Genomic DNA, 21,965 nt, shown 5'->3' on the forward strand with positions numbered 1-21,965 from the left:
ATAAATTTAAGTAAAATTTACTTTATTCTTTTTACAAATTTTTATATTTCTTACTTTTACCCTCAAATATATATATATATATACAAAATTTAGCCTTCGCTTTAACACGGTCTTACATTTTCTCCCCCCACAAAGCGACGGCCACTTGACTGCAAGCAGGATGGTAGTCGACCTATTTGATGCATTTTTGATGAGTATATTTTACATTTTCTTTTTATTGTATATCTTGCTTCTTAAAATGGAATAAAGCACCACATATTCTACTTCAAATAAGAAAAAAAAACCACATATTTATGCTCAACAACTATACCCAATGATAGAAAATATTGGCTTGAATATGCCCCAAACATTTTGGAGGGATTCTATTTTTTGACATGGACCAGCACCTGCATAGCATCTTATGATCATTTTCGTTAATAAGAATTCTTCGCAGTCTGTTAATTTTTGTTAGTGCACCAACAGAACGGTTCAAATAAACACCACGAAAGGAGAGATAAGCGTTGTTACTCTGGCATCTTGCCTTGTAGAAAAAAAGAAAAAGAGAATCAATGTTTCAAAGGGTAAAAAATTGCCTTCTGGCACAAAAAATTTACAGTGACTGAAGAAATAGAGTTGCACATTTTTCTTCTATATATTAAATAACGTACGTATGGTGATGTAACAATATATTGAGGAACAGTATTAGAATAAATCACTAGTAGCTTGCTGTGGCAATGCACTTGCCGCAACCTAAATTTTACCAATAAAATTTAGCAGCAAACAATGCTTCCACGGCACAGATAAAAATTCAGAAAATTAATTTTTTCATCTCAACTTCATTGATGCAAATGAAGTTGCCAAATCCATGGCCTCATTAATGTGTGATGCATCCGTTCCCTGAAATGAAACACATTCCATATATTACAAAAGATATGGCATGCAAAGAAGTTGAGTCTGCGCAACAGCATGCAACTGGATTCAAGTATTAAGAAATACAAATCCAAATATTTATCACAGCTAAGTGAAGTTTAAGCACCAAGTTACGAACCTGTCCTGTAGCCAGACCACCCTTCCCTCTACCGCACCTCCCCTTTAGAGGCCCAAGTGCATTTGTCAACCACTCTGACACTTCCAATAGCTTGCTCTGGGCTGATTTCTCTGGCACGCCAGCATAAACGACAGCCTTGTTTGTAGTTTCATCAGTGCTGAAAACCATAACTGGCATTCCCTGTTCATTCAATCACAACATTTTTCACAAATGTGCATGAAACAAATTTTGAAAAGACTCAATTAATTGAAAAGAGGTAAGGCCAGAATTAGCTAGAAACCTTCTGCTCAATAACTTTTGAAACTGCTTCACGAAGAGCAGCTGCATCTAAACCAACATCAATACGGGAGACACAGAAGGTCTTTCCCTCTGAGGCAGCAACTTCAGCCAATTCTGTTGCTATCTTGACAGCTTTCTGCATATTTTCTTCAGCAATCTTCTTTTGTGCCTTTTTCAGTTGATTCTGATAAAACAAACGATTTTTTAAAAATCTAAGACCATAACACACATTGATGAACATCAAGAAAAGGTTTAGTATTACAAACAACTAAACAAGAAGATCAAATCCGGAAATGTGTTCCTCCAACTCAAGTTCTAGCATCAGACTTGGTTATATGTTTGATGCAGACACATTAAATTTTCCAGGACTTTCTACTTGCATTTACAAGGTCATATCCTCATACCCACATCTCTGCTTTGAAGTATGTAATATGGGTCTAACATGCATATATTAAGGAATGTGTTTCATTTCAGGGAACGGATGCATCACATATTCCATAAATTACAAAAGATATGGCATGCAAAGAAGTCAGAGGCAACATACGTGAGAATAACTAAATTTGATGTTGATACAAAGTCTTGTTTAGTTCAGCTATGATACCTGAAGTTGGGCGATCTTGCCCCTAATATCAGCCTTTTTGGCAGCAGGAATTGATGCTGAATCCACACGAGTTTTTAAAGAAGCCACTTTCTGTAAAGATGCAAAGTAAAATTTCAAAATGGAATGCAAATAAAGTATAATACTCCTTGTTGCAGGATGTTTTTGTTTAACAAAAAAACATCTTAAATGGCATGAAATCACCCCTAAATGAGATGAAAAGGAGAGACCAAGCGTTTTACAATCTATCACAGTTTAGCTAGTTTTGTATAAAAAATGATGATAACTGCACATAATGTATGAGAATGCATGAGGAAGCAGGAGACGTATAACCAGAAAGCAATTACATGATCAACCTTACTAGGTAACAAAGGAGCTCTAAAATCTGAATACCTATGGTCCAACCATGAGAAACTAGTGAGGCACATTTCTATGGTTCTTTTCTGTTCAAGGGGAGTAAGAGAGCAGATAAAATCATAGTCATAACAAAGTTGAAAACTAAATACCCAAGAAATATGCCCTAAAACAAAAGTTCAGGAAAAATGGAATAAATTGAACTGGAAACACAACATTAGGAAACATGAAGACAAAAACACAGAAGTCACCTTAAAGCAAGAAGAATAAGGTCACGTTTGGTTGGGGGAATAGCTAAGCCATTCCCCCTCTATTCCTGACAAAATTTTATCCCCTTGTTTGGTTTGCATGTGGGGAAGGAATAGCCATTCCAAAAGGAATGGCTATTCTTTAAAATTGGGTAAAAGCTTGGAATAGCTAATAATACCATCTTCCCCCATGGTATTAGCTATTCCACAACCATGGGAATAAAATTCAAATGTTTTGGACTAAACTGTCCTTATTTGTTTTTAAAATTACAAACTTAAACTTATAAAATTAATATTTTTAATTAAAATTAAAAAATTATTAATATTTTCATATTTTAATAATAATGTATTTAAATTATAAATAAAAAATTAATATTTTAAAATATTAATTTTTAAATTACTAAGTGCAATTTAAATCAAAAAATGAAAAATGCAAATAGAGAAAATTAAATCTTATTATAATAAAAAGGTTAAGTTATTAATTATATATTATAAAATATTTTAAATTTAAAAATTAATTAAAAGTATTAATATTTTAATCATAATAATATTTAAATTATAAATTAAATTACCAATTATTAATATTTTAAATCAATTATAAATTATTAATATTTAAAAAATAAAATAAAAACAAATAATCATAATAGCATTTAAAATATAGATAAAATAGTAGTATTTTATAATATTAATGATTAAATTATAAATAAAATATTAATACTTAAATAATCAATTATTAATATTTAAAAATATATATTATTAATATTTAAAAGATAAAATTAAATAAAAATAAATAATCATAATAAAATTTAAATTATAAATAAAATATTAATATTTAAATGATAAATTATCAATATTATAAATAAAATTTAAATTATTAATATTTAAAAAATAAATTGCAATAAAAATAAATAATCATAATAACATTTAATATTAATGATTAAAGTATAAATAAAATATTAATATTTAAACTATCAATTTTTAATATTTTTAAATAAATTATAAATTATTAATGTTTAAAAATAAATAATCATAATAACATTTAAATTATGAATAAAATATTAATATTTTTAATATAATAATTAGATTATAAATAAAATATTAATATTTAAAAATAAAATAAAATAAAATAATCATATATCTAATAAAAAGTATTTTTATCTTTTTATTTTCTATTCCTTTCTTATTCCAAAGTTATTATTGCCAATCAAAGACTGTAATAAATTATAATAATTATTTTTACCCTATTCCATTCATTATACCAAACTACGTAATACTTATTCTATTATATTACTATTCCTGTCTATTCCGTGAATCAAACGTACTATAAGAGTAAAATAGCAACAACAACAAAAATAAAGGAATTTGATAGTAAGAACTTCCAATCATTAAAAGTTTTAGAGACCCAAGTACAGAAACTGACCTTCTCCAGCAAGCTTACTTCAATCTTGGATGCATCATCTACCTCCTTTAAAAGCAGGTCAGCCTGTTCCATTGCCTTCAAAGCGCTCTCAGTAGTGACAGCAGTTATCCTTCGAACTCCTTTAGCAATTCCCTCCTCAGATAAAAGAGCAAAGGCTTTTGCTTCCCGTGTATTTGTTATGTGTGTACCTATAAACACCATTAAATCCACTTCAACACAAAATTCATAGCAAGGCTTCTAGTAAAGTCATTCAAATAAAGAAATTAACCTCCACATAGTTCTGCTGAAATCGATGACCATTCTTTGTTTTCTGGATCAGCAAGGAGGTCCTCCACTTTTTGACCAATTGCCACAACTCTAACTGGATCAGGATAAACCTGCATTAAAAGCATAACACAACATAACTACCACAACAAATGTGCGAAGCCAAATTAGAAAGCCATGATGATGAAATTGATTAAGCTTACTTCTCCAAAAACAGCTCGCAAACCATTGATACGCTTGGCTTCAGCAAGTGTTGCCTCCTTTGAATATACATCTAACTCAGCTTTTATTTGCTCGTTCACAATAGACTCAATTTTCCTCAAATGATCAGCATTGATAGCACCATCTCTGTTCGGATCTAATAACATTGGATCAAATTTTAGCAACAGCTTAAACCATACTTCAAACTAAATAGGATAAAATTAGGTCAAACTTACCATGGGAAAAATCAAATCTCAATTTTTCAGGAAGAACAATGGACCCCTTCTGGTCCACATGATTGCCAAGCACTTCCTGCATTTAAATCATGAGGATGAGAAACATAGAAAAGTGATTAAAAAATATAACAATAATATCAAAAAGGACTAACGAGTTATGAAGATCAGCATGTTAAGTGTACCCTGAGAGCGAAGTTCAACATATGCGTGCAAGTATGGTTTGGAGCAACCAACCCACGCCTATCATAGTCAACCTGCAGAAATGATTGAAATACTGAAAAGGTTGCAAATGAAAAGAAGCTATTCATTTTATAGATGAAGAAAAAAAATAATTGATACTTGAAAAATAAAAAGCTAATTTAAAATGTATGGTTTTACCTTACAAGTTACTTTATCACCAACAGAGAATTTGCCAGTAACACCAGAAAGCGAACCAATATGGAGTACAAAACCTCCAAAAATTTGAACATTACAAACTTGAAATGAGCCAAAGGAACCATCAAGAGATCCTGTATCAAAAATCTATGTCCAGAAGAAAATATGTCAGGTGAATAAAGAAAGCAAAACAAAAGAAAGCAATCATTTAACTCATTGCTTTCTTTGTTGATGGAACTTTTAGTTCAATTTCAAAGAACATATGCGCATTGCTAAGGATAGAATCATATAAAAATAAGGGCGCATGCAATAAATGAATGTATTATTTAAGGAAATACGTCTGGATCATAGTTGCCTTTCTTCATCATTATTTTCAAGTAACTTTTCAAACTTAAAAAGTTACAACAAGCAGAAATTTCCTTGTAAAAACTAATAAAACTGTCTATAAAACCTTGACCAATCCCTGCTCAAAGCAACCACCAAATTTCAATCCTAAGCATAATTTACTGTCCATAGCTCCAGGCCAGCAGGCACTTTTCTTCCTTTTTATTTTGCTTTAATCCTCAAAATTCAATCTTTTCCATTCTAAATCAATATTAAAACTTTGATTATCATTTCCCAAACAATAAAGCCCCAAAATTATAAGTTCTTGCTCACAGTATAACCAATTTTTTCTATGTTTGAGGCAACCAACCTACTGTACAGCACTGGATCATACAAACATGAAAAGTAAACTCAAACATTGTTAGGATACAATTTCTTATGCACTTGAGAAGAATACCTGACCACCTTGCTCAGCATAGAAACTTGTAGATTCCAAAACTAAACCAACATCATCGCCAGCACTGGAACTTTCCACAAACTCTGAACCAGTGTAGATGGCCTTTATTACACTGTAATGGTCCTGAAACAGTAAAAGACTAGTTGAGAAACATTAAAACATGGAATACCCATTATGAGAAGGATAGGAATGCATAGCTGACTATTTCAATTCTAAAGAAAAAGAGTAACTTGAGGAACATACTCTTCTGATACTATAAGCAATAAATAATCATTTAGCTCTAATGTTCTAATACATCAAACAGGAGAATAAGGAATCTCATTCAAGACTGAAATGAAAGTTTATCAACCAAAGAATGAAACTTTTAGATAATATCAGATACAAAATCACCAAAAAATCCTTTGCCATCTTCAATAGAATTTTCACCTTATCTTAAAATGTTTATTAGAGAGATAAGCAAATATGTTCCCCACACAGGCATACTGCAGTTGTAATACAAGGATCTCTCAGTAGCCAACACTCATTAAACTTTGCAATCTTTCATACTAATCAAACTCAATGACAATCTAACTAAAGCTCCATCTACAGATAAAGATGCATGCAGACCTGGAACCAAATGAATTTGAAGGAATCATCTGTTGTAGCAACCCCCTTCCTGTGCAATGCAGAGGTAGCATCAGCATCCATGACAATAGCACCACCAGCTTGCTGCAAAAAGATTCGATTAGCATGGAAAAAGGAAAAACCACAACTATGTGAAAATTTCCCCTCTACCTTAAGATAGTTTTGCCTCATAACTATTTTCAGCTTCTTGATGCATCAACTGTTTCCTTTTCGGTTAGAAATATAGTCTCTAAAAATGCCTAGCGTCTTTTACTTATTCATTAAAAGGAGAATGTAAGAAAAAAATCTAGCAGATTATTAACAAAGGATAAATGGAATAGATGAATCGAACTCCCATTACCTTATTTCTTGCACTCCTTGACTTTTCCCTTGCCTCATCCATGGCATTATTGAAACCCTCAACATCTACTATCAAACCTCTTTCCTCTGCCATCAACTGCAACAATAAAGACAATTAGGATGGAGAGGCAAATAGGTTAATATATAGAAAGAAAACCAAGGCGATCTGCCTACCTGAGTTAAATCTAATGGAAACCCATATGTGTCCCACAAGATAAATGCATCCTGCCAAAAAGACATAACAAAGCTGAATATAGCCACTGGTATAAAGAAAGGAGGTCAAGACTCCTATGCCCAAAACCAAAGTTACATTCCTTTCAGGTTCATATGTATATGTCATCTGCCTCTACAGGCAAGTTCATAAATTTTCTTAAATTATTAGGTCTGCTTTTCAAGATCAACACTCCGAATTCTTAAGAGCATTCACCATCATCAAACTTGCATAGAGATTTTTGAAAAAATTGAAAAAAGTAAAAACAAGTTCAAAAAGCAGCTCAGAAAGCTAGCTTAAAGCTTCCAATAAACCACTCTAAGTGCCGAAAATAAGTAAAAATAGAATAATTCATTCAAAGCAGACTGCATAATGCATTGATAGTGAATGTTGTCCTCGATGAAAGAAAAAGATAAATAGAAATGCAGTTACCTGCCCACTCAATATTTTCCCCTGAACATCCTGTGCAGCCTTCTTAAATTTCTCGATCCCCTGAACATAAGTTGACAATTGGCCATGATTATCATTGAAAATGCTGGGCAATACACTAACCATTAGAGGAAGATCATACCTAAAACTGATTAGGTAACACAGCTAAACAGATGAAATAAAGAAGAGCACTTGATTGAACTTCAAAACTTTAAATATTAGTAGTAATTAAAAGAAGGGGTGAAGTCAACAGCCAAGATGCAAACTTATTATTAAAGGCAGCTTAACACATTGCAGTGTCAAACAGCCCAGCCCCCCCACCCCAATTGAACCCCAAAACATGTTTTGCTTCGTTGAAATGGCATTTGCCATCATAAAAATAGGTCAAAAAGGCAAACAGAAAGATCTATTTGGCTATGTGAAAATCATGACACAAATTAGAGGTCCCTGATTTTTTATACATGTTAAGAGTAATGACCAAAAAATTACTCAACCTCACCTTCACCAAAGTCTTTCCAAAACTTGCTTCTTCTGCTGCAATAATGTCCCTAATACGTGTTTCATGCTGCTTTAACTCCAGAAAAACATCACCCATCACTTCCACTACAATACTTACAAGCCTGGATTCAACTCAATAATTAAACACCATGCACAAGTTAATGACATTAGTGTTAAGCTAGTATCTACAAATTTTGCTTGAATTGTTTTAAAGAGGGACATAAATTGCATTATAGATTTCAATTGTTAACAAAACTAAACAACAGTAACATATTGGTTTTTCCTACCTGCTGAAAAATGCCTCTGGAGCTCTCAAGACCTCACTGCCGTAGCGAACAGCACGGCGAAGAATACGTCTTAAGACATATTCACGCCCCTCATTGCCTAACAACCAAAGACAAACATCATGAATCACATTTGCAATACTAAACACAAAGAGCCTCCAAAGAGAAATCCCAGTTGCCTAAATACATGACATAATAACAAATGCTTTGTAAACAAATCTACACTTACCATCCCCGGTTAAATTGATAATGCATCCACCAGAAATAAATGAGAAAGTGTCTATAATAAGGTGCTCAGCATTTAAATAGACTTTTAAAAGGAAAAGAACAATGAAGAGCTGAAATTCAACAAAATCTTGAGGAAAAATGTGTATCATGAAAATGAAGAAAGAAAAATGTATCATATAATATAAACTTGGGGAGAGGATTTGTCATTGTCATATGACCCCAAGAAAGATGCTTTATTTTCAGCAACATCACTGCCCAGCAGCCTTGCTCAAAAGCCGCTCTTAACAGGATAAGTTAATGTACGTGTACACACCATGAAATGTATAGCAAAAGAAAACCCAGTCTCCTCCACACTGTCATATAAGCTAATAGCAGATGCAAAAGAAACAAAAACTAATCCAATTGCTAGTCACTCTTCTTTATGTCGTACACACATAACATCCTAGCAGTCAACAAAAGAGCCTCCCCAACAATCACAAGAGGAAGAGGAGGAAATTTTACCCTTTTTTCAAAATGAATGATCAATCATGAGAAAGATGAACACTGAATTTAAACAGAAAAAAAAAAGACATGCAACAAGAAACCTCATGTAAATATGTACCTGGAGAAGCACCATCAGCAATGGCAAATGACAGAGTTCTAATGTGATCGGCAACAACCCTATATGCCATGTCAACTTTGTCAGTATCATCTGGCCCAACTTTTCCAGAATATGGACGTGCGCCAGTAACCTATTAAAAAGAGAGAATTATGAAAAATTATGCATGTCAGTATCGTCTCGCAAAATAGCTTCAGAGTTCGAACAACCATTTTATGAAAGTCAACAAAAAATTAAGAAACCATCAAATGTCATGATATTTGATCAGACTAGCAACTAACGAATATATTCTCTAACAGAAATGGAAAACAAAAGCATATAAGCTATTACAGTGCTGAGGAAGATCAAGAAAAGTATCATAATTCTTCATAAGCATCAAGCTTGATTTCAATATATACATCACCATCAAGTGTAAGCACATGTCAGTGTTAACATAGATGAACATAATTGATTGGAGCAATTATACAGTGCCCTTTTCCTTTTTCTTCCCTATGGAACATCTACAAGAAAGAAATAGAATTTAGGAAAAGAAAACAATAGTATATGTCAGACCATCTCTCAAACATGCGACATGAGCAAATGTCAACCTTGAAATGACACATTTGTGATGTATATACCTTTAGAAACTTAAAGATTTGATGAATCATGCTATTAATTAACAAAAAAGCAGGGGAAAAGAAAATACAAAAAAAATCTCCAGGCTAACCTGCTGGATAACATCAAAAATGGGCAAGAACACATCAGTATCATAATTGCTCATCTTGTTCTGAAGTACCGAAGTCAGTCTCTCAAAGCCCAATCCAGTGTCAACATGCTTTGCTGGAAGAGGTTTTAGAGAGCCATCACTTTCCCTATTAAACTGTATAAGAGTAATGCATACATCAGTGAAAAATTTTAATGAATCCAACTGTAATCTGCCAGAAAAAGCAGCCATGGCATGCTAACATATAAAGTGGTTAAAGCAGGTTTAGTAATATCCCTATTGTCCCCATATAAAAACACCACACAGGCACAGACACATGTCACCAGGGCTAAATTCAGGAATTAACTTTCAATTTTTAAGAGTGATGAGCTACATGCATATCAGATAGGCAAATTAAGAAAATGGTGAAAGGTTAACCATAAGACAATACAACAATATATACCTGAATAAAAACAAGGTTCCATATCTCAATACATGTTGGATCATCATTATTCACCAATGAAGCAGCATCGCGATTGCCAACTCTATCATAATGAATTTCAGTGCAAGGTCCACAAGGACCAGTATCGCCCATCTCCCAAAAATTGTCCTACAAAGAAAGGTGTAATACCAATTAGATATACCATAAATGTAGCCAAACTCTAGAAAATCATAGCAATATGTTAAAATGACTGGATTAGAATAAGGTGCAGATAAACCACATTAATTCTACATTACATGTAGATACAGGTAACTATAAAGATTTTCATGAATAATTCATCTTATGCACTGCAAATATCAAAATTAAACTATACTCTCTATTTCTATCAAATAAATTTTTTCCTGCTTCAAATAAGACATATAGATGACACTAGATCTCAATCATAAAATTGAGCACAGCACAAATGCACAAATACACATATAGAAGGGCATATATATTCAAATTAAAAATTTTGGGAGAAGTTTTAGAATCTATGAGGCCCATAATAGCATAATAACATCCCTTCTTTTCCTTCTCTGCTTCTTTGCTTTCCAAGAATAGCTTTAATTCATCAACAAAGAAGAATAGTGGAAATCATGCATAGGAAGATTCAAGATATACTCTTAAGATAACAGAAACTGTTATGAGCTCTCATGCCTCGAGACATAGGAAGAAAAGAAACATATGAACATACAAGATCACACAACACAGCGGAAAAGAGGACCTCTTTTTATTGCAAAATTTAACAGGAAAAAAGAAAAAAGACTTGAGGTAAAACATACTTTGCAACCAAATGGCAGTACACGTCCAGGGGGTAGAAACTTGAGCCATGTATCTCTAGCTTCATTATCAGGTGGAAGACCAGCTTTTTCATCACCACCAAAGTAGGTGGCATATATACGTTCTGTAGGCAGGCCGTAAACCTGTAGTTCAACAACAAGTAGAAAATGTGGGAACAAAATTCAAAAAGAGCAGAGTACTTGCACCCAGCATTTCAAACCTGGACTAATCAAATTGCTACCTAATTAGTTTATGAAGAAAATACTATCCAAAAAGATATGCTAGACACACGCTAAAAAACTATAAATGTGTCAATAACAAATAAATGTGGATGATATACCTTAGTGAGGAGTTCCCAAGCCCACTCAATTGCATCCTTCTTGAAATAGTCCCCAAAAGACCAATTTCCTAACATCTCAAAGAAAGTATGGTGGTACGTGTCTTTTCCTACATCATCGAGATCGTTATGCTTCCCGCCTGCTCGAATACATTTTTGAGTGTTGCACGCCCTGCTGAGCTTGCTCATCGCTGTGTTGGGATCCACAGTCCCCAAAAAGATCGGCTTGAATTGGTTCATACCTGTTCAATCATAAAAAAAAAAAAAAACAAAAACGAATTACAATATACTTAACGTAATTTTAGATAACTGCTATAGTATAATTGAAAGCAAACCATATTATAAAAACAGCTCAGAATTACAAAGTTGACAAAATGCACTTCGATTACTCATAAATCAACTAAACAAATATGTCAGGATAACAATAAGAAAAAAGAAATTAAAATAAATCAAGATCCGCCTATTCATCCGTTTAAACTTATAACTGCAACGAAATTGAAAATTCGAAAAGCAAAGCGTACCGGCATTAGCGAACAAGAGAGTGGGATCGTTGAGAGGAACAACTGGACTAGATTTCCAATTGACGTGATTCTTCCCTTCGAAGAACTTGATGAAGGTGTCCCTCACTTTCTTCGCAGGCCACTCCATTTCCGGCGGGTCAACACCCGGCATCGTTGCGGATTTGGCGAGAGACGAAAAAGAACAAGGAGGAGGATTGCTGGTGATCGTAGAGAGACAACTAAAACTGAAAACCCTAGATGCCCTAATTCTTGGCGCCGCCACTAGACAAGGATAAGCTATGAGGCTTAAAATATTGTTACAGAGCAGAGTGGCCTTCATTCACATTCTAACGCTAACGCAACCAGATTTTATTTATAGGCGCCTGCGTGTGCGAATATGAATATTATATTTTTTGTATTTAAAGGGAATATATTAATGTTGATAGTCTTTTTTAAATGTCAGAAACAATCTTTTTTTTTTTTTTTGAAGGATCAATCCTCTAATTTTTTTATTGATTTATCTCGAAGTTCTTATCTTTTGATTCCCTTCGACAAGTAGAATCTAGGAATGGAATCCGTTGTTACCCACTTCACTTTAACTGATTACATGTTCGATTCAAAGAGAGGGGTTATATATATATATATACATATGTATGTATAAATCGTTTTATAATTGTAGTAATTGTTTTTCTATTTACATTTTTCCAAAAAAAATCCATTGATGACCAGTGTCTGAATGCATAAAAAATTTATTTACAAATTAAAAATTAAAAATATTATTTATTAAAATAAAAATGCAAAAATATATGTTTGTGTGCATTTCTATTACATAAGTTGTGATATGCAAAAGTTTAGAACACTAAATCATTACACTACTTTTATCTTTCATACCAAAAATGTTTTGCTACTAATGCCAATTTCTAACTCCATAAAAAAAATTAATTCTAAGATATAATAATGTACCACTAAATTGTGCGATGCTTTTTTATTTACTCTTTACTAGTAATTTATTTTGAGTCTTGACTTTTTTGTTCCTTTGTAACTTCAAATTTTTTTTCTTTTTTTAATGGGGTTTTATTTAAAAAGAAAAAGATATAATGTTTAAATAAATTTTTAAAATATTTAAAAATATTCAAATAAATCTTTATTCTTTTATTGTGTTCAATCAAACTCTTTATTTTTATTTTGGATCAAATAAACCCTTATTATTAATGATTAACTAATTATCATTAGAAAAATACCACTTATCATTTTATATTCAAACAATATTGACATAACATTGATGTGGAAGGTAAAAAAATGTCATATGATCAAATTATTATGTCAAATTAACATGTCATATAATAATAAATTATAATACGTAAGTATGTCACATCATAATCAATTATTATATTTTAACATACCATATCAGCGTTACGCAACATAAAATAATAAATAACATTTTGATTAAATCAATAATTAATCATAAAGGTTTATTTAACTTAAAATAAAAAATATAAGAACTTGTTTGGTTCAAAATAAAAGTATAAAAATTTGATTGAATACAATAAAAGTATAGAAACTTATTTGAATTTTTTAAAATAATTTAAAATTTATATATTATTCCAAAGAAAAAATTTTGGAAATGTACTAGATATTTGTTTTTATTTTTGTTGTTACTTTGATTTTAGTCCACATTTGAACTTGGGACAAATTGACCAATAGAAAATCAATCACCCAATAGCTTTCACAATGATATGAATAATAATCCATATATAAATGTTTATTTCTTTGTCACTTGTAAATTATTTTACAGTTTTTGTAAGTTTGCAATGCAGGGAATTACGACTTTGTTGTTATTTTGATGTTAGACAGCGTTTGAATTTGAGACAAACTGATAAATAGAAAATCTTATATATATATATATATACCTCAGGATCTCTGGTAAGAAGATATTTTTAAAAGAAAATGTTATTGATCTTGAAGAAGATTTTATAGAAAGAAAATTTTACAAAGAAAATGTTGAAAATTTTACAATTTGAAAGGACCTGCCTTTTCCTTAACCTTCTAGACCTTTTATAAGCAACATCTTACATTTGTATTTACATTTCTCTTACATTTCATTTATTTATTAATTATTGGTGTTTGAAAGACTGATTCGTTTCTTTTCTTCTGCTTGGATTCCCTTTGTCGAAAGCATGCAGAGGCTGTCTTGTCTTCTTTATTTTTGAAAGATTGACTGATTCGTCTCTTTTCTTCCGCTTTGATTCCCTTTGTCCAAAGCATGCAGAGGTTGTCTTGTCTTCTTTTCATTTTCTTCTTAGGGGAATTTAGTCTTCATCTTTGAATGGATTAGTGGTTTTTCTTGAAGTCGTTGAGTCTTCTTCTTGTTCTTGTTCTTCATCAAAATGAAAAGAAGCTGAACACTTCTGCCATGATTCTCTTATATTTAGTTTTGTTTTTTGCTTGGGCAAGCAATGTACTTGTATTTGATTTAGCTTGAAGTAATCTTGCTATTTCTTGAGATAATTTGCCTTGTTTTGTAGAATTTTGAAATTTTGCTGAACCAGTTGTCGAGGAACTGATGATCATATTTCCTATCATCAAACTTGTCCCACCACTTGGTTTTGAATGTGCGAATAACCATAAGTGCTCCATTTTTGGGATCAATATCATATGCATAATCCTATGATGTAATCCAAGAGATAATTAATTTTGAGAAAAAATGAATTGAAACATGTAACTTGTCCTAATCAGGTTCAGGCTAAAATTTTTGGGAGAATTTTTTATATAAATCGTCAAATTTTGGAGGAAGTATTTCCCTTAATTGACCAAACCAATTTCACCAGTGTGTAAACCATAATGGAAATTTGTATTGGTTTCCAAATTTGAAAAATACTAACCAAGAATATCTGGTATTTGTTGTTGAAGAGAAAAGTATTGAACCAGGCTTGTTGATAATCTCAATAATTAAAAATAGGACAATGGTTTGTGGTTGTTGTGAATTTGGCTGAAAACTTTTGAAGTTGGTTTAGGTTTTCTCCCCAGTCAATGGGTCTAAAAACTTTTAAAATTTGAGCTGTAGAATGGGTAATAAGATTGGGATCATTTTTTTCAGTATAGTGTTTGAAACAAACAGATCCTATTTGAATCAGAATATTTTCATAATATTGTTGGGGTTTTTGGAAATCGTATGGTTTGTAGTGTCACCGCTGAAAGGTTTTTCTAATTGTGATATTTGAAAATTTCTCTTGGAACCCTTATTCTACAAGTAAAACCTTTTGGAAGGATTTTTGGGATAGTATTGGGTTGAACTCTTATGCAAGGAAGACTCTGTCTGGGATGTAGGGAAAGTAATTTGGAGAGGTTTTGGTTTATGTAAAACAATTTCTTTTCCTTTTGATTTTTCAAGTGCTGAAATAGTAATTTGTTTGAAGGGGTTTTCTTTCCCTGTTTAAGAACCTAACGCTAAGGCTACTTCTGGGGATTGGGAAAGGGATTCTATCCATCCTTTTATTTATGAATCTAGTTCATTCGGGTCTTAAGCATCTTGATAAATGTCTTGTGCCTTGGAAGGACTTTCTTGTTCTTCTTGGGTACAAATTTCATACCATGATTTGATTTCTTTTTTGGTAGTATTTTTAGGAGAATTCTCTCATTTCTTTTGCTTTTCTTTTCCTTTCTTTTTCTGATCTCTTAATTTTGGAGGCATGTTTTACCTTGTAAAAATTCTCTGATAAGAAAATCTGGTAAAGAATTTGATTCTTCTTTGATATATTTTATATCAAAGTCAAATATGCTTAAGATGGGTTGCCATCTAGTAAAAACTTGTTTTGATGCAATATTTTGAACATCTTTTTATAAAACTTCTTTAGCAAATTTGCAATCAATTCGTAAAAAAAAATTTTGATTGAGTAAATCACTTTGGAATTTTGAAATGCATAGAACTACTGATAAAATTTCTTTTTTTGATAGAACTATAATTTTTTTGAGCAAGAGTCTAATGTCTAAAGGCAAACTAAACTATTTGTTCTCTATGGTTTTGACTTGTTTAAGGATGCCATCATATCCTATGTCAAAGGCATCTGTTTTTACTATTTTAGGAGCATTTAGGTCTGCTAAATGTAAACAAGGGAGTTCCTTGATATGCATTTTAATTTGTCTGACCAAGTCAATATGGATGGTGGTCTAAAGAACAAAGTTTTTTTTAAGTCTTTCATGCAAAGGTTTTCATATTTTGCTAGGACCTGGATAAAAATCAATGACATATTGAGGCTTCCTAAAAACCTTTGAAGTTAAGTTTTGTCTAAAATTTTGTCAGGAAAATTTTTTGCAAATTTTATGGATCTTTCTATTTGTATTATGGTTCCTTAAGTTATATAATGACCTTGGAACTTGATTTTTTTCTAGAATAAATTGATTTTGGATCTAGAGACTACTGGTCCATTCTTTTTGATAATATTAATAAAGATTTTGAGATGCTTGAAGTGTTTTTCTAAGTTTTTTGAGAATATTAAAACATCATCAATGTAAATAATAGTAAATTGAGAATATGAGTTGAATATTTCATTCATTATCTTTTGGAATTTTGATGGTGCTTTTTTCAGACTAAAAGGCATAACATTCCATTCATACTGTCCAAATGGAATAGTGAATGTTGTTTTATATTTCGCATTTTCTTTAATTTGGATTTGCCAAAATCCAAATTTTATGTCAAATTTTGAAAAAATATTTACATTGCATAGTTTTTGCAAAAGATCTTTTTTATTTGGGGTCGGATATCTGATCCATTGTAATGCTTTATTTAATGGTTTGTAATTAATTACTAATCTTCATGTTCCTCTTTTTAATTATGTATTTTTTATGACATAAAAAGCAAAACAGCTCCAAGGTGAACTACTTTTTCTTATAAGGTTTTTCTTTAATAAATCATGGATTTCTTTTTTACAAAATTCTTCCATTTCTTTATTCATTTGGATTAGTCGTGTTTTTGTAGGAATTTGTTTTTCATTAAAATCTTTTTGATAAGGTAATTCTACCTCATGTCTTTTCCTATCCCAAAAAGCATTAGGGATATCAGAACAAATTATTTTTTCTATTTCATTTTTAATTTGTCTAATTTGTTATTAGATTTCTTTATTAGTTAATCGTTCATTTATTCTTTCAAAAGAAACCTCTTCTTTTAGATAAGCAATATGTTTTTGTTTATGATTGATTAAGGAATTGACTTGGTTTGTGTGTATTGACAATGATTTTAGTAAGTTAATATTTTTTATCTTTTGGTTTTTCTATGAAGGGAAAGATTATTTTAGTTTTTAGTATTCTGGTAGTAATTGCTTGATTTGTAACTTTACATGATTTTAATAATGATATAAATGGAGTGCCCAAAATGACATATTGGGTTATGTTTTTAACCATTAGAAAAGGAGTTTTAAATTTAATTCCTTAGTTACATACTTCTTCATTAAGAACTTTATATATAATTTTGAGTTTACCACCGTTGGCAGTTTTTAATCTTTCTGATGTTTTATCATATTATTTTGTTAAAATTATTCTTTTTTAATACAATTTTGATTTGACCTGTGTCAAAAAGTGTTATCATTTCTATTTGAAATTCTTCATTGATTAAAAGATGTATTTTGATTAGATATCTTTATATTGATACTTTTGTAAGAATCATCATGTATTCTTGTGATTTTTGTTATTCTAACTATGTGTCTGAGAAGGATTGTTCTATTTGGTTTTCTGAATTTGTTAAGCATTCAACCTGGTGTTTTATTTTTAGTTATTCTTTTTTAAGTTCAGAGATTTCTTTTCTTATATTTGTTTTTATTTGTAATTCTTATTTTGTCATTTGTTTTGGTTTAAAGTTATTATATTTATCAAAAATGATATTTTAATGTTGTACATATTTTCTTGATTTGTCATTATAGGTTTATCAATTTTTTCTTTTATCGAATTTTTCAATTTTTCAAGATATTCTTTTTTTAATGTTGAGTCTTGAATTTTATCAATGATTTAAATCATGAATTTTTGGTCTTTGCTTAAGACATTGATTAAAGTTTCATCTTCTGTTGAAGATTGAGATGCAGTCTGTATTTCATCTATGTGTAATTCTTTTGAGGATTCACTATCTATAGATGTTTCACTATCAGATGTAGATCTTATGAGTATTTCGTTAATTTTTTGTTTGGTTTCTTCATCTAATTGGAGTTGACTAATTTTTCTTTTAATTTTACAATATTTTGAAATGTGGCTAATTTTTTCACATCTAAAGCATTTTATTGTCTTGTCTATTTTTGCAAGTTCCTTTTGGTTTTGTTTTGTTTTTCTATGCTTTTTGTATTTTGGTTTATGATAATATTCTAGAAGATTTTTCTTATGTTTTCTTTGTTTTAGTTTTGCAGAGCAACAAGCTTTTGAAGAAAAGGGTTCATGCCTAATGTCAAATTGTTAGCAAAATGATCCTAGTTCTTTTGCATAAAGATTTCTTTCTCTTTGCAACTATTTTTGAAGTTTTAAATCTTGACATATTTTTAAACCTTCTTTTTGAATGAAACTTATGAGTTCACCATGGGTAAGGTTTTCATAAGGAATTATTCCTTTATAAATTTCTCTTATTTGATTTCTAACTTTTTCTCCTAATAATGTGGGAAGTCTTGCTAGAAATTTTTCTTTCCAAAAAGGTTGTTGGTTATCATATCTTTGCATTACTCTTATCATGAAGATATCTTTATACCATTTGAATTCTGTTAATTTTTGCATTTCAAATTTTTATCTTTGAGATGAGAAAGATCTCCTATGAAATGTTTTGATATTAAAAGGATGAGAGTTGCAACAAAGTCCTTAATTTCTCTTCCCTGTTCATCCACGATATTGTTGGCCTCATTGTCTTTTTTTGCAGCTTTTAATATTTGTTGTTTCATGATTTGTAGTGAGATAATTATGCCGCCAGCCTTTCAGTTGTCTAGTAAATCATGCAACTAAAAGGTTTGTGATCGAATGATCTGTAATTTGACCTATTTGGTTTTAAGTTTTATATACGTTGGACACCATTGTCATTTGTTGGAGTGTACTGAGGATGTTGTATTCAGACATTCCATGAATGTTCCACTCATAAATTGTATTAGCATTGTATTTATTTTGAAACATTAGTTTTTCTTCTATATTTAAATCAGGTGCTATGACCTTTGGATAATAAAATATTTTAGGTTCTTTCTAAATCATTTTGTTAATCTGTTGATCATCAGAATCATCTGAATTTGTTTGTTGATTGACCATATTTATCAAATGAGTTTGTCGTATTGGCGTTTCAGGGATTATTATTCCTGAGTTTTGGCTTTCTAAAACATCAATTCAATTATGAATTTCTCTTAAGAATTGACTTTGTTGTTCTTGATGAAATTTTTTCAGAATTTTAAAAGGTTTAAAAATTGGTTATTTAGCTTTGGTATTTTCTATGTTTGTTGGTAAATTCTATATAGATTTGGGCTGATTTTCTACCAAATTTTCTAGATTTTCCAATTGTTTTGAAATAGTATGAGATTTAAATTTGTATAATTATTTTGCTCAATTATCATTTTTATGTCTCTTGAGGAAATGGTATCTCCTATATCAGAAGATCTCATTCGTAGCGGAGTTGCCCTAATTCCCCGTATTTTTATGTGAATATTGAACTTCTACCAAAAGAGGATGTTGAGATTCAACTTTCCCTCTGGTAGTTTGCCATTTAGTTATATTTTTTGTGGCGTTTATTGATTTTAAATAATATTCTTCAAACCATTCAAAGAAAATTATCAAGATTTTGTATTTGTTCATGAAATTGTAATATTCTTGTAAAATTTGGTTTTTCTCATCTTTATAGGTCTTGAAATAATTTTCTATTTTTTGCTTATTTTTGTTGGAATAGAAATGTTTTCTATATCATTATTTATTGATTATAAATTCTTTTTCTAATACAAATATTTCAGAATTTTCTTGATCATTTATGTTTATATTTGGATTATTAGTCATTTGGAAACATGTTGGGAGAGTTTGTTGGACTAATTTCTTGCCTGTTGTATATGGATTGAGGTATATTTGAGGAATTATTTATTCCTTGTAAGTTTGTCCTAATGGTGGAGGGTATTGAGAAGACAAAGGCTCTAGTCGTCCTAAAGTCTGTTCCTTGAGTAATTGTAGATGAATCTTCTCTTAAAATATTCAGGCTTCTAATAGAGGTGGTGCTACACCTTAAATCAAAAGATTGTTTTGGAGGCATTCTTGGGGGTCTATTGAACACAAGTTCCACAGATCCATCCCTATATTTTGTTGCATGATTTATTTTAGTATTTTGGATGGTAACAGGAGTCGTAACTCCTTCGAGTTTCCATCTATTTGGAAGTTGTACTTCATGCCAATGAATAGTCTTGGGTATGGTTGTATGGGATCTATTTATGTCTGTTTGAATTAGGAACATTTCTCCTCTCGAGCAATGAATCAAAGCCTTATTGTTGATCACAAAATACATAGCTTTGTAATATAATATATATACAAAAGTTAATGGTTCTGATCCTGGCATCATTTTATAATTATGTGTTTGAATTTGGAGTGTTAAAGAATTTAAGATGTTTTTGTTTTTTAATGATACCATGAAATTTGAGAGATAGTTGAAATGTATTGGTCCTCTACAAAAACTTGTTTATACTATTTCTAATAAGGAGTCATTAAAATGAATATGTCTTTTGTCCCTTAGGGCTATAAGAATAGAAGTATCTAATCCTTTTTTAGTAAGAGCTTTAGCTTCTATTTATACCAATCCAGAATGAATAATATTATATTTTTTATTTTTAAGTTTCTCAATTGTTTCCTAATCCAAAAGATGAATGTTTTCATATTGATTTTGAATGGGTATCCCTTTTTCTTTAGTTTTGATTAAATATCCGCAAAAAGAATTTAAGTGTAAGTTATGAAATGTTTAGGGTTTATATATCTAATTTTGAGGGACTCTAGAAATTTCTCAATTGCCTATTTTTTGTATTATATTTTCATATGAAACATTTTCTGCATTGATTGATTGGGCTTGGTTAGATGCCGAGTTAGAGGAAAAGGTAGATCTCAAAAAAGGAAGCATTTTGTAACAATCAACTTATTATCCTACCAGGGAGGGTTTTTACTACTTTGAGACAATATTTTTTTTTGCTTACAGGAATGAGAAGTGCCTAACCTATGGCCTAAACTTTAATCCTTAGGACTCAACAGAAATTGACATAGTACAAGTAAAGCAATTAAAACCAGAACTCGAAAAATAAATATCAATGTTACAAAACATCCAATTGTAAAGAAGTACTTTTTTCTCGACTGGCTCTGATACCAAAAAGTACTCGAGGATCTTCAATAAATAGATATTTTTCAAAGAAAATGTTATTGATCTTGAAAAAGATTTTACAGGAAGAAAGTTTTACAAAAAAAATGTTGAAAATTTTACAATTTGAAGGGACCTACCTTTTTCTTAACCTTCTAGGACTTTTATAGGCAACATCTTACATTTGTATTTGCATTTCATTTACATTTCATATACATTTAAATATATGTGTATATATATATATATTTTTTATTTTTTATTTTTTTATCATTTTTTAATTTTATTACTATTTTCATAAGTTTGCGATGCAAACAATTAAAACTTACTTTATCACGTTAAATGGACAACATATTAAGGAATTAATCTCAAGATAAATGATGAGAACATTGAGTTTGCCTTTTATTTAAGATGTCATACATAATTTGACCTAATAGTTCATAGTTACGCGATTTTTTTATTAGCATAATGTTTAAAAAGATTTTTAAATTATTTTTAAAAATTTAAATAAATGTTTTTTAAGAATAAATTTTTATTATTTTATTATTTTTAATTAAGTTCAAAATAAATCATTATAAATAATAGTTGACTAATTTTCATTAATCAAAAACTATTTATTATTTGATTTTTTATGATATTAATATGACGTTAATATTGAGAATGAAATATCACTTTATTATATTATTATATCATCTCATCATTTATGACATATTTTATATTATATCAGTATCATATGATATAAAAATATAAATGACAGTTAATTAATTATTATTATAAAAATTTATTTTATTTAAAATAAAAAAATATTTGATAATGATAAAAAGATAAGGGTGAAAAACATTTAAAAGCAAGTGGTGAGAAGATCCAATTTA

The 21,965-nt window shown here is 30.3% G+C and overlaps 1 protein-coding gene across 1 annotated transcript; it reads right to left on the reverse strand.

Annotated features, from left to right (window-relative positions):
• Positions 1 to 595: 595 nt before the first annotated feature.
• ALATS (Alanyl-tRNA synthetase) lies at positions 596 to 12,148 on the reverse strand. Its single transcript, XM_018115744.2, has 23 exons — positions 11,796 to 12,148; positions 11,278 to 11,516; positions 10,940 to 11,080; positions 10,140 to 10,286; positions 9,701 to 9,853; positions 8,998 to 9,127; positions 8,172 to 8,268; positions 7,886 to 8,006; positions 7,390 to 7,449; positions 6,921 to 6,971; positions 6,748 to 6,843; positions 6,390 to 6,491; positions 5,784 to 5,906; positions 5,006 to 5,149; positions 4,810 to 4,881; positions 4,628 to 4,703; positions 4,394 to 4,548; positions 4,195 to 4,303; positions 3,927 to 4,114; positions 1,908 to 1,997; positions 1,308 to 1,490; positions 1,028 to 1,207; positions 596 to 876 (listed from the first exon to the last, which is right to left on the reverse strand). The coding sequence occupies exons 1-23, from the start codon at positions 12,112 to 12,114 to the stop codon at positions 805 to 807; spliced, it is 3,048 nt and encodes a 1,015-aa protein (XP_017971233.2). The 5' UTR covers positions 12,115 to 12,148; the 3' UTR covers positions 596 to 804.
• Positions 12,149 to 21,965: the final 9,817 nt, after the last annotated feature.

The sequence above is a fragment of the Theobroma cacao genome, chromosome 2 (assembly GCF_053813885.1).
Source record: "Theobroma cacao isolate CCN51 chromosome 2, ASM5381388v1, whole genome shotgun sequence".
Classification (NCBI taxonomy): Eukaryota; Viridiplantae; Streptophyta; class Magnoliopsida; order Malvales; family Malvaceae; genus Theobroma; species Theobroma cacao.